This window comes from Myotis daubentonii, chromosome 4 (assembly GCF_963259705.1).
Source record: "Myotis daubentonii chromosome 4, mMyoDau2.1, whole genome shotgun sequence".
NCBI lineage: Eukaryota > Metazoa > Chordata > Mammalia > Chiroptera > Vespertilionidae > Myotis > Myotis daubentonii.
In genome coordinates, this window is record NC_081843.1 from 420,926 (window position 1) to 435,000 (window position 14,075).

Sequence of the window (14,075 nt, forward strand, 5' to 3'; positions counted from 1 at the left end):
CTTCTCGGCCGCGCGTGTTGGTGGGGTCGAAGCCCAGCGGGTCCAGGGGTTCCCAAACGTGTGGACGGAGTCGGCGAAGAAGAAATGACACGGAGACAGCGTTCAGTTGATCAGCAGCCTAGCCAGGTTCCAGCCAGGTGCTCCAGCGGCTTCTATGTCCCGGGATCGGTTCTTGGCGAGATCTCTCTCCTGAAAGCTGTCTTGGGAGAACGAGGACGACGACCAAGACAACAAGTCTAGGGCTGAGAAGCTCTGCAAAGAAGACGCTGCTTTCTTTTATACCCCAGAGCGTGGTGGGAGGAGCCAAATCAGACGCCCGCTCCACCAATCAGCCGCGCCCCCCCCCCCCCCCAGGACTGAAAGCGTCACCGGTTGGGCGTCAAGTTTAAGGTGGGAGTGCACATGCTCCAAGCTCGGCCCCGCGCGGCTCGCCCCTTCAGGTGGCATTCACCGAAAGGACCTCAAGGAAAGGTTCTGTTGAATGTGGCTGCGCCTGGTATTTATTCCTCGTAAGGAATGGGCCGGGCGAGGGTGGGTGTGTGTGGGGGGGGGGGGGGAGGTGGGGGGGGGGATGGGGGCGGGGGGTAAGGGGGTAGACCGGAGACGCAGACACACGGAATGAAGCTGGCCTTGGAGGTCATGGGAGACAGAGGCTGAGGCTGAAGTTGATGTGAATAAAATGTGTATGGCTTTGTATATTAGCTCTGAGCCCAGGACGCCAGAGGCCACCAGCAGTCAAACAGCCCCAGCAGAGAGTGGTGGTATAGATGTCTCTGGATCTGTCCCTGTTCCTCAGTCTACGTTGTTGTCTATATTCCACAAATGGGTGAGTTCATGTGGTATTCATTTTGCTCTGACTGGCTAACTTCACTTAGCATAATGCTCTCCAGTTCCATCCATGCTGGCAAGAATTCCTTCTCTTTTTTTTTTTTTTTTTTGTTTTTCTTACCTTTTTACCGAAGCGTAGTATTCCATTATGTAGGTGTACCACAGTTGTGGGTGTGTGGGTGTGGGTGTGTGTGTGTGTGTATGTGATATTAGGGTTTGGCCCCGCCCTGGGGGGACCCAGGTGCCAAGGGCACCTTGAGGGCTTCCTGTGTGGTGGGAGCAGGGCCACCTTGTAGGTTACATTAATCCATTTCTGGAAGAGGAAACTGAGGCTGAGGCAGGTGAAATTAATTTGCATAAGTGGGTCAATTATCAGGAAGACCGGAAGCTGGAGGTGAAGAAGTGGAGGGCCAGGGCGAGGGTACCCTTCTGAACAGGGTGAAGAGTGGGAGCCTAGGGAGAGAAGCCATCTGTCTGCAGGCAAACAGCTTAGCCCTACCGAGGGAGGGCATGACTAGTCCGAGTCTGTGGGGCCCTGCGTAGCTGGGTCTGAGCGAGGCCTCCATCACTTCTTCCTGAATGAATGGCTGAATGACCTTGTGCTCACCAAAACGGGCGGGCGGGACTTGGTCTCTGGCGGGGACCCGGCCACACACAGAGAGAGGCTGGGTCCACCAGATGGCCTGGCCGGGACTTGGTCTCTGGCTGCCGATCAGAGTGATTGGCGGCGGGACTTTTCTAATTTAACTTAATTTAATTTAATTATTTTATTTTATTTTTTCATTTTATCTTATATATTTTATTTATTTTATTTTATTTCATTTTACTTTTATTTCATTTCATTTATTTTACTTTATTGTATTGTATTTTATTTTATAATTATATTTTCCTGGCCCGGACTTAGTCTCTGGTTGTGGATCAGAGTGATTTGGGTTGATCCGGGGCGAGGCCAAAAAGCAAATAAATGTTGACAGACAGAATACTTTGTATTTTATTTCTTTCTTTATACCAGTAGCTACAGGCCAGCACCACCCCACCGTCTGCCCAGCCCCAGCCCCAGCCCCAGCCCCAGCCCCAGCCCTCCTCTGGCTCCGGGCAACTCAGCGGCAGCAACAGCCAAAGCTCAACAGCCACGCAGCCATCGACTGGGGGAAGATGGCAGAGCAGTGGCTTCAGGAGAAGGAGGCTGAGCGGCGGAAACAAAAGCAGCACAAAAGCAGCGGCTGACACCTCGGCCACACCCGGCCCTAGGAATGAAAGCACCCCATGTCTATTGCTGGCGATGCCACCCTGCTCTCGGACGAGATGGATCAGTAGGGGCCCTGCTCCCAGGACTCTGGTTACCTCTGAGGCTGGGAGATGCTCAGAGTATTGTGCGTGACTGCGGCCATTGTCCTACTCATTTTCAAAAAAAAAAAAAAAAAAAAAAAAACTTGCTAAAAAAAATAAAAATAATAAAAATAAACCTCCTAAAAAAACACTTTGATCCAGACTTTCAATGCGCCGCCCTCTGCTGTTTGAAAAGCGCCGATGCAACCCCCCCCCCAACCCCTCACACGCCCCCCACCCCGCGCTGCAACCTCCTCTAAAATAAAGTAAAATAAAATAATAAATAAAATAAAATAAAAAAATAAAGCCCCGCCGCCAATCACTCTGATCGACAACCAGATATACAAAAGCATACACATTCTATTCACATCCACTTCAGCCTCTGCCTCCCATGACCTCCAAGGCACCCTTCGTTCGGTGTGTTTCCGTCTCCGGTCTCCCCCGTCCCGCCCCGCCCCCCCCCCACCCGCCCCGCCCCGCCCGCCCCTCCCTTTGAGGAATGAATAGGAGGCATCTCAGCCACTTTCAGGAGAACATGAGACGGAGAGAGTGGGGGAGAGAGGGAGAGACAGAGAGACAGTGATGTGAGAGAATCGTGGATTGGTTGCCTCCCACAAGCACCTTGCCCAGAGCCAGGATAGAACCTGGTATGTGCAACCACCTATGCGCCCTTGACCCGGAATCCCTTGACCCAGAATGGAGCCCTCCGCTTTCCATTGCCTGACGCCACCTCTCTCACCTACTGAGCCACACCAGCAGGGCGCCGTTTGTCTTTCAGTTGGATCTTGTCATGTATTTATACTTGAAGAGAGTATCGCCCAGTTAAGGGTGCTTGCGCTGTTATGGTTTTCTGAGTTTTAGAGCCCTCTGTTTCTCTTTTATTTTCCTGCTCTCTTGTCCTGTATGTTGAGGACTTTCTGTAGTGCTCTGTTTGAGTTCCTTTCACTTGTTTCTCGTGTGCCTCCTGTAGACTTTTGGTGTGTGGTGACCTGGACTCCTGACTTAGGACAAATAAACAGCCTCTCCTCACATTGAGGCGATGGCCTCTCAGGTAACCCTGCCGGGCCTAGCGTCCCTCAAAGATGGCCCAAGAGCCCGTCCCGCCCTCTGCTGGTCGAGAAGCGCCAATGCAAGCCACCCTCCTGCAGCCAGAGCCAGGTGCCTGGACTTAACCGGAGCCAGGAAGGACAAGCAGGGGGCGGGGCACGCTGTCTGCAAGAAGGTCAGGGCTGAAGGGTGCTCATGGATGCCGACGGACCATTCAAATCAAGAAGTGTCCGTGCGTGACTGCGGATTTACACACACAGACGCGCACACGCACACCCACACACCTACCCCACTCCGCCCTCTCCACCTCCCCCACACACACACACGCGCGCGCGCGCGCGCGCGCGCACACACACACACACACACACACACACACACGCACGCACACGCACACGCACACATACACGGGAGCACAAGTTCCGCTATCAAATGAGTGGCCCACCCCTAGGAGATTCACTGTGGCTTTTTCCTTTTGGCTTGTCCCCGTCCCACCCGAGCCTGTCTAAATATGTATTGTCCCTCTTCACTCCAGAAAATGGCGATGCCGCCCCGCAAGGCGTGGAGATGGAGCCCTGCCGGCCTCCTTGGGCACCTGCCCCATCTCCCTAGTCCTCCCCAAACCCCAGGAATCACTTCATCGGGCCGGTGGCGCCCTCTACTGGTCTTGGAGCGCCAATGCAAGCCTCCCCCCACCCCCACCCCGCACCCACCACCCGCACCCCATTCCGCAACCTTCTCTGGGGAAGGCAGAGCCAGGTGTCTGGACCTCCCAGGTGTGGGTAGACCCGAGGGGTGGGGGAAGGTCCAGCCGGGGGCGTTGTCTGCGAGAAGCCAGCTGTAGGACACTACACCCATACCCATTAGCGGTCACCTCCCTTTCTCAGTGCCCCTCCTTGTCCTCCCGCCCTAGCCCCTCCCGGTCACTGGTCACTCATCAAAGCGATGGAGCCAGTGTGGCGACTGTGAAGTTGTTCTTTGGGGCAGTAGGCACAAAGCTAATGAAACGGAGTCCTTGTAGGGTGGTGAAGGGAAGGGCCCTGAAGAACTCTGGAGGGCTGATCTGAGTCAGCCCTCCAACTGCTGATGCGCAGGTGAGGAGAGCACAAGGTCATTCAGCCATCCCTTCCAGAAGAAGTGATGGAGGCCTCGCTCAGACTCAGCTCCGCGGGGCCCCACAGACACAAATGCAATAAAAATAAATAAATAAGTCAGTAAACCCGCAACTGTGGTGTGTGTTCCATTGTTCACCCAATTTGTGGGCAAGTATCTCTATTTTCCCCCTGGTACAGGCCTGTCTCGGCGAGCATCAGGGCTTTCATTTTCCTTCAGTACAGCATCGTTATCTTCCTCGTCTTCACCCTCACCTGTTTTTATTTCTTCTGAAGGCGGTGGTGATTCCTTTGCTAGCTTTAGCACCATGTTTTCGAGATATTCTGGCAAACTTTTGAACTGCTGTTTGGTTGGCTGGAAGAAGTGAGGGCTTCTCCGTGCTAACAGTCTCAGGGCTCTCCAACCATAATTTGGATTGTTCACAACCTTATATTCATTTTCAATCATGCTTTCCGGGTCTGCCTGTTCAATGGCTTCTTCAAAGAATTCCTCCAAAGTTGGCAGATAGCCTGCTGGGTTTGACTTACAAGCTTCCATATTATCCGGGCAGGGATCCCAAAGGCTTGTTAACGCCTCCTTCCCCTTCAGAATCTTTTTGTTGGGCCCTTTCCCCAGGAAGTCCTCTGGTGCTGTTCTCTTTCGTACTGCTCTCCTCGGCTTAGTATCTGATGTTCTTTCCTTCACAAAACTTGGGCAGCCTTCATTTTTCCACGAGTTCCAGTTTTCCTCAGTGTTTAATATATGCTCTACCATCTTTGAAAATCTCTCTCCATCGGGTGGGTTTTCAGATAGCAGTTGATAAACCGATTTTGTGGTGCCTTCAATCCAGAGTGACTGCTCATCAGTTAAAACATCCTTTGAACTTTTGGATTTCACCTGTCCCTTGAGATGTTGGAATAAAATGAGATACTGCAGTAGAATGTGTCGGCGAAAGTTACTGTCACTCAGTTGTAAACCCAGCAACTTTTCACTTGTTAAAAATTTTGCAACGTATACATGTTCTCCTCCTGTTTTTAATTCTCCCATCGTTTTTCTTGAGGCCTGAGTGTCATCTAATTTGTAATTCTTGAAAACAGCCAGGACTTCCTCTGAGTACGTGAGGAAAGTTTTCCATGAAATCTTCTCATAGCATTGCACAGGGTTCCTGAAGTAATCCTGAAGTGACCAGAACTTTCGATACAGGCTGTAATCCATTGGAATGGAGCAAGTTGTTGGAGCTTCGTCATCACCCATTTCACCTTTGTCGTCTACGTCCATTCCTTCTTCTCCGTCTTCAGCGTGCTTCTGACCCAAGGTGCTTTCCTGCTCATTGGTATTGAAAACGGTGACATTTTCCAGATTAAACCGACTCTGCAAGTTAAGACCGGATCTCTCAGATAAAGGGAAAAGCCTGGCCAAAAAGAGTTGAATTCGTGCACGCAAAACTGTGTGCTGGGATTTTGATAATCTTCTTAAGAGATCATTGCACGTACGTAGTAAATAATTTTTCCCAGCGGAATAGAATGTATTTGATCTCCAAGTAGCAACATTTCTCTCCACAAACGTGAATGTTGTGTCACACTGATCCAAAGGGAGACATTCCAAAACGTCTCCCAACAATACAGAAGGTGTAGATGCGGTGCAAATACCTTCAGTTACTCCCCCAATAGCAAGAGAAATAATAGCTAAAACATTTTCACACGATGAATGGTTTATAATTTCTTCTTGCAGAACACCTCTGAGAGCTTGGTCAAGGGTACATTTTTTTTCATCTTCAGTTCCAGGTAACTGGCTGAAGGTATTCAACAATGGCTTGATATTTTTGTTGTTCAGGGCTTCTCTGGTAGACTTCGTGAACCGCGTCCGCGCTTCGGGTACACTGAAGCGTGGCCATGTAGGAGACATCTTCTCGGCCGCGCGTGTTGGTGGGGTCGAAGCCCAGCGGGTCCAGGGGTTCCCAAACGTGTGGACGGAGTCGGCGAAGAAGAAATGACACGGAGACAGCGTTCAGTTGATCAGCAGCCTAGCCAGGTTCCAGCCAGGTGCTCCAGCGGCTTCTATGTCCCGGGATCGGTTCTTGGCGAGATCTCTCTCCTGAAAGCTGTCTTGGGAGAACGAGGACGACGACCAAGACAACAAGTCTAGGGCTGAGAAGCTCTGCAAAGAAGACGCTGCTTTCTTTTATACCCCAGAGCGTGGTGGGAGGAGCCAAATCAGACGCCCGCTCCACCAATCAGCCGCGCCCCCCCCCCCCCCAGGACTGAAAGCGTCACCGGTTGGGCGTCAAGTTTAAGGTGGGAGTGCACATGCTCCAAGCTCGGCCCCGCGCGGCTCGCCCCTTCAGGTGGCATTCACCAAAAGGACCTCAAGGAAAGGTTCTGTTGAATGTGGCTGCGCCTGGTATTTATTCCTCGTAAGGAATGGGCCGGGCGAGGGTGGGTGTGTGTGGGGGGGGGGGGGGAGGTGGGGGGGGGGATGGGGGCGGGGGGTAAGGGGGTAGACCGGAGACGCAGACACACGGAATGAAGCTGGCCTTGGAGGTCATGGGAGACAGAGGCTGAGGCTGAAGTTGATGTGAATAAAATGTGTATGGCTTTGTATATTAGCTCTGAGCCCAGGACGCCAGAGGCCACCAGCAGTCAAACAGCCCCAGCAGAGAGTGGTGGTATAGATGTCTCTGGATCTGTCCCTGTTCCTCAGTCTACGTTGTTGTCTATATTCCACAAATGGGTGAGTTCATGTGGTATTCATTTTGCTCTGACTGGCTAACTTCACTTAGCATAATGCTCTCCAGTTCCATCCATGCTGGCAAGAATTCCTTCTCTTTTTTTTTTTTTTTTTTTGTTTTTCTTACCTTTTTACCGAAGCGTAGTATTCCATTATGTAGGTGTACCACAGTTGTGGGTGTGTGGGTGTGGGTGTGTGTGTGTGTGTATGTGATATTAGGGTTTGGCCCCGCCCTGGGGGGACCCAGGTGCCAAGGGCACCTTGAGGGCTTCCTGTGTGGTGGGAGCAGGGCCACCTTGTAGGTTACATTAATCCATTTCTGGAAGAGGAAACTGAGGCTGAGGCAGGTGAAATTAATTTGCATAAGTGGGTCAATTATCAGGAAGACCGGAAGCTGGAGGTGAAGAAGTGGAGGGCCAGGGCGAGGGTACCCTTCTGAACAGGGTGAAGAGTGGGAGCCTAGGGAGAGAAGCCATCTGTCTGCAGGCAAACAGCTTAGCCCTACCGAGGGAGGGCATGACTAGTCCGAGTCTGTGGGGCCCTGCGTAGCTGGGTCTGAGCGAGGCCTCCATCACTTCTTCCTGAATGAATGGCTGAATGACCTTGTGCTCACCAAAACGGGCGGGCGGGACTTGGTCTCTGGCGGGGACCCGGCCACACACAGAGAGAGGCTGGGTCCACCAGATGGCCTGGCCGGGACTTGGTCTCTGGCTGCCGATCAGAGTGATTGGCGGCGGGACTTTTCTAATTTAACTTAATTTAATTTAATTATTTTATTTTATTTTTTCATTTTATCTTATATATTTTATTTATTTTATTTTATTTCATTTTACTTTTATTTCATTTCATTTATTTTACTTTATTGTATTGTATTTTATTTTATAATTATATTTTCCTGGCCCGGACTTAGTCTCTGGTTGTGGATCAGAGTGATTTGGGTTGATCCGGGGCGAGGCCAAAAAGCAAATAAATGTTGACAGACAGAATACTTTGTATTTTATTTCTTTCTTTATACCAGTAGCTACAGGCCAGCACCACCCCACCGTCTGCCCAGCCCCAGCCCCAGCCCCAGCCCCAGCCCCAGCCCCAGCCCTCCTCTGGCTCCGGACAACTCAGCGGCAGCAACAGCCAAAGCTCAACAGCCACGCAGCCATCGACTGGGGGAAGATGGCAGAGCAGTGGCTTCAGGAGAAGGAGGCTGAGCGGCGGAAACAAAAGCAGCACAAAAGCAGCGGCTGACACCTCGGCCACACCCGGCCCTAGGAATGAAAGCACCCCATGTCTATTGCTGGCGATGCCACCCTGCTCTCGGACGAGATGGATCAGTAGGGGCCCTGCTCCCAGGACTCTGGTTACCTCTGAGGCTGGGAGATGCTCAGAGTATTGTGCGTGACTGCGGCCATTGTCCTACTCATTTTCAAAAAAAAAAAAAAAAAAAAAAAAACTTGCTAAAAAAAATAAAAATAATAAAAATAAACCTCCTAAAAAAACACTTTGATCCAGACTTTCAATGCGCCGCCCTCTGCTGTTTGAAAAGCGCCGATGCAACCCCCCCCCCAACCCCTCACACGCCCCCCACCCCGCGCTGCAACCTCCTCTAAAATAAAGTAAAATAAAACCGGGCCGGCCTGTACGGGTGGAAAAGAGTGCCCTCTACCTGCCAACCCAGGAACCAGCCCTCACCCGTTTGGGAATCCCGAGAAGGGGTGGGGAGCGGGAGGGAGGCGTTTGAGGGGGCGTGAGTCCAGGGTCCATGGCGAAGGTCCACAGTAGACCTCGGCGTCTCAGATCCCCTGGGAAGGGAGGCATAGCTAGGAGTGGAGCGATGAGGACCCCCGGAGGCCTGGGGAGGGATGATTTGCCTCCATAACCCCAGGTCACCGGACCGGCCGGCACACTCTGCTCCAGTTGCCGGTTTTTATCATCCATCCGTCCCTCCACCCCCGCCCCCACCTCCCAGTAGGGGGTGTGCAGGAGGCAACGGACCCATGATTATCTTTCATCATTGATCTCTCTCTCTATTCCTCTTTGAAATCAATAAGAACACTATATATATGATTGACCTTTGTCACAGAAGGTAGCGGCCTAGGACGTGACTACCCGCCATCACTGATTTTTAGTTAAACTTTTAATTTCCGTGGATGGATGGATGGATGGATGGATGGATGGATGGATGGATGGATGTGTCCTCCCTCCCACCCACCCGCTTTCCACGGGAAATCCTCAGTCTCATATCACACACTCACTGGTGATTTCACTCGCTGCCTCCTTGCTCCCCGTGAAAAAGAGGAAGGAAAATGGAGAAACCTGAAAGAGCCCCAGAGGCGGCAACTGTGAACCAAGGGCACGCACATGTGTGGGTGTGTGGCATTTGTCAACAACGTAAGAAATCCTCTAACCTGTGAAGAATTTCTGTGAGTGTCTTTCAGCCAAACTGTCCAGAAATGTCGCACACAGGGCGAGAAGCACAATCTCAACGGTGGGAGATGATGTTCTGAAGCACGGCAATGGCAATGTCGCCCCCCGCCCCCCCGCCCCCCCCCCCCTTATTTTATACACTCCAATCCAAAGAGGAGACCGTACGTGGGTTACATGAAATCGACTGGTGACATTTTAGGGAGGCGGGAGAAAGCAGAGCGTGCCCCCCCCCCCCCACACACACACACAAGTGTCCTCTCATTGGGCGAACCACCCGTGACTCTAAAGTCGTGATCCTGACCCCGGGAGTTGTATTAAAAATCAAGCTAAAGGAGTGTGATTGTAAACTGTATGCTTATCAAAGGTTCAAAGGAGGTCTGTGTTTTACCACCATGGAAAGAAAACAAACCAAGAAAGAGATCAAGGGTCAAAACACCCTCTCTTGGACTGTGAGTGAGAGAGCCCCTGCATCTGTCCAAGAGGGTCATGGGCAGTGTGAAAAGCCAGGGTTCAGGAACAGGGGATATTTTCTTCCTCTCAGGGATCATGAAAAGAATCCATGACAGTAACGGGGTGGGTAGGGGGTGGGTGCTATCATGGAAAAGGCAAGGCGAGCAGGGAGAGTTCGATTCAGGTCAAGGGTTCGTGCCTGCCCAGGTCATGGGCTCGAGCCCCACTAGGGGGCATGCAGGAGCTGGCCAATCCATAATTCTCTCTCATGGATGATGTTTCTATCTCTGTCCCTCCCCTCTCCCTTCCTCTCTGAAATCAATAAAAATACATCTTTAAAAAAAAAAAAGAAGAAGTATGTGTCTATCATTTTACTTTTTTTTAAAAAAAAATACTTTATTGCCGAAGCTGGTTTGGCTCAGTGGATAGAGCGTTGGCCTGCGGACTGAGGGGTCCCGGGTTCGATTCCAGTCAAGGGCATGTACCTTGGTTGCGGGCACATCCCCAGTGGGGGGTGCGCAGGAGGCGGCTGATCGATGTTTCTCTCTCATCGATGTTTCTGGCTCTCTGTCTCTCTCCCTTCCTCTCTGTAAAAAATCAATTAAATATATTTTTAAAAAAAAATACTTTCTTGATTTCAGAGAGGAAGGGAGAGAGAAAGAGAGATAGAAACATAAATGATGAGAGAGAATCGTGGATTGGCCGCCTCCTGCATGTCCCTCACCGGGGATCGAGCCCTCCACCCATGCACATGCCCTTGACCAGAATCAAACCTGGAAAGCTTCAGTCCCCAGGCTGACGCTCTATCCACTGAGCCTACAAGCTAGGGCTATCATTTCACTTTTTATCCAATCCCCCAGAGGTTCCCCCCCCCCCACTCCCCACCCCACTCCACCCCACCTTTGCCTCCCTCCCTCCCTCCCTCCCTCCCTCCCTCCCTCCCTCCCTCCCTCACCTATCACCAGTGGATTGTCTGTAACCCGCTTACATCTCCTCCTTTGATTGGCATGTATAAAACAAAGTGCCGCCCCGGCCTGTTTTGGTTAGTGGGTAGAGCATCGGCCTGGGGACCCGAAGGGTCCGGGGTTCCATTCCAGTCCAGGGGGCAGGCCCAGGTCACAGGCTTGATCCCCAGTAGGGGCAACCTATATTTATTTTCATGGTCAAATCATCCCCAATTCACCTGATAGGGAGAGAGAGGTTTGTGTTTGTCTGTCTGTCTGTCTGTGTGGTTTTGCCTTTAAGCCAGTGATGCCAACATATGTCAGTTGCTGGTTTTCGTGGGTAAGGGTCATGTGTATGTAGACTTCAATGAGCCAGAGGCTGAACCAAAGGGGGAGAATGATGATTTTTATGTTTTAAAAAATATATTTTATGGATATTTTTAGAGAGAGGAAGGGAGAGGGATAGAGAGTTAGAAACTTGGATGAGAGAGAAACATCCATCAGCTGCCTCCTGCACACTCCCAACTGGGGATATGCCCGCAACCAAGGTACATGCCCTTGACCGGACTGGAACCTGGGACCCTTGAGTCCGCAGACAGAGGCTCTATCTATCCCAGGGGTGGGCAAACTTTTTGACTCGAGGGCCACAACGGGTTCTTAAACACTCATTGAGGGCCGGAACAAAAGCATGGATGGAGTGTTTGTGTGAACTAATATAAATTCAAAGTAAACATCATTACATAAAAGGGTACAGTCTTGTTTTATTCATTTCAAAAAACGTGCCGGATCCTGCCCATGGACCGTCGTTTGCCCACGGCTGTTCTATCCACTGAGCCAAACCCGTTAGGGCGAGAATGATGATTTTTTAAAAGGGAACATCCCCAGAGGAACCTCATCTGGAGACCGACTGAACGTATGTATGTTTGCCAACCGCCCTTTCTCCATGATGAACTTCCAGGAGAGCCCGAGCGACCCGATTCGTGGGGGACCCGCCCCGCTCAGAATGGCCCCAAAGAGCCCCAGAGGCTGGCAGAGATGCCTCTCGCTCTCGGCTCGCTACCCATGTGTCTCTGTAGACGGGGAACCGGGCCGCGGTACCTTGAGAGTCCCCTTTTGGGGGGTACATACTCACCAACACGTGGGAGAAATGAGACTCAGGGGATCCCTCTAGGGGAGAAAAAAAAGAGGGTAATGTTCTTTGGCAACCTAGCCCGGCCCCCGCTCTAAAGCGGACCATGGAGAGCTTTGGCCATTTCCTGGCACCAGAGTTGAATGCTACCCACCCTGCCTGCTGCTAGACCCGTTTTCCCATTCCCAGGGAAGCGAATGGAGAACGAGGCCTTCTCAGATCCGTGTGTCTTTTTCCATGCACGTGAGCCCTTACGACTCTCAGAAATGACCCTCCTCAGCTCTAGGCTCCCTGCCAACTCGATCGCTCCATAATGGCTGCAGAGCCTCAGAGAAAGATAGAAAGACACATCTCCAAAACGGGTGAATGGACTCGTTAGCCCATCGCCAACCCTCGAGGAGTTAAGACAGCACTGTCCTCCTTTGACAATGCGGTGGGTAACAGGGTCGGAGGTGTGTGGCTCCAGAATATCAAAGTGCACTACATCCTCTTACCGCCTTCATGCAGGGTTGAGCCGAGAGAGGCGATTGTGGAAGAGCACCTAAGTAGGGGGGGGGGGGCGGGGGCGGGGGGGGGGGGAAGAGCCTACAGGAGAGCAGAACAGGCCTTGGGCCTCACAAACTCAGAGACCCAAAGTAACCGCCAAAGATGGTCTGACATGAAAACTCTTGTCACTAAAAGCAGTGGGTGGCAGGTAGCCATTTCCTAAGCTAGAATCTTCCCTGCCTTGACCAAAGTCCACCTTTACCTTCACTAATCCCGTCTTTGTCCCAAAGGAGAAGTATATTCCTTTGGAATGTCAGAGGCACGCCCAGTCTTTCCAGAACCCCTGACCTGAGGGCTGAGAGGAAGGGAGCTAGGGTGGGGGATGGGGAGTAGAGGATGGGGTAGGGAGCAAGCGGGAAGGGAGGAGGTCAGGGCGGATTCATTCCAATGGATCTCACTGCAAGTCTTCATTCAAATGCAGAAAGCTCTCCTCTCCGGTGACGTCAGGGCCTCGGACCTCGCCTCGGGCTCTCTGAGTGCCCCCGCCCCCCACCCCCCACCCCCCGGCCCCCCTCCCCACCCCCTCAGGCCCGCAGCTCACCAACTTCAGGGAGGGAAGGAGGCTGTTTGAGAAACCGGCCCGGCCTGTCTGGGTGGAAAAGAGTGCCCTCTACCTGCCAACCCAGGAACCAGCCCTCACCCGTTTGGGAATCCCGAGAAGGGGTGGGGAGCGGGAGGGAGGCGTTTGAGGGGGCGTGAGTCCAGGGTCCATGGCGAAGGTCCACAGTAGATCTCGGCGTCTTAGATCCCCTAGTTGGAGAGACATAGGTAGGAGTGGAGCGATGAGGGCCCCGGGGAGGCCTGGTGAGGGATGATTTGACTCAATAACCCCGGGTCACCAGACCGGCCAGCACACTCTGCTCCAGTTGCCGGTTTTTATCATCCATCTGTCCCTCCACCCCCCACCCCTCACACCGCTCCAAGTGTGCCACTCACGACAGACACCCTTTTATCATTCATCTTTAACTTCCCCGTGGATGGATGGATGGATGGATGGATGGATGGATGTGTTAACATAATAAAATAATCAAATCTGTGGAGAATGTCTGCGAGTTCATTTGAGGCAATTGCCAGGAAGCAGATTCTCAACATATTGGGATAACACTCCGTAGAATGGAGGGAGGGTGTGTGTGTGTGTGTGTGTGTGTGTGTGTGTGTGTTAACCTTGTTGTATGCATGCCAAGCAAAAGAGGAGATGTAAGTGGCTGGTGATAGATGAGGGAGGCCAGAGAAGGCAAAGCGGGGGGGGGGGGGGGTGTGTGTTGGGGGGTGTTGGAAACCTCTGGGATTGGATAAAAATTAAAATAAAATGACAGACACATACTTCTCTTACTTAGGTTGGTGTAGGATAGGTAGCGGTCAGCAATGTACTTAATGAAAATGAGGGGATTTAAAAAGGAAAATTACACCCTAGCCGGTTTGGCTCAGTGGAGATAGAGCATAGAGCGTCGGTCTGCAGGCTAAAGGGTCCCAGGTTTGATTCAGGCCAAGGGCACATGCACAGGTTGCGGGCTGGATCCCCAGCGATCCCCTCCCCCCGCCCCCACCTCCCAGTAGGGGATGTGCAG

The 14,075-nt window shown here is 52.0% G+C and overlaps 1 protein-coding gene across 1 annotated transcript; it reads right to left on the reverse strand.

Moving 5' to 3' along the window:
* Positions 1-4,138: 4,138 nt before the first annotated feature.
* LOC132232539 (THO complex subunit 1-like) lies at positions 4,139-6,198 on the reverse strand. The gene is given in 3 exon segments (XM_059691925.1): positions 4,139-4,281; positions 4,426-4,482; positions 4,485-6,198. Coding segments are annotated over 3 exon segments (1,914 nt in total).
* Positions 6,199-14,075: the final 7,877 nt, after the last annotated feature.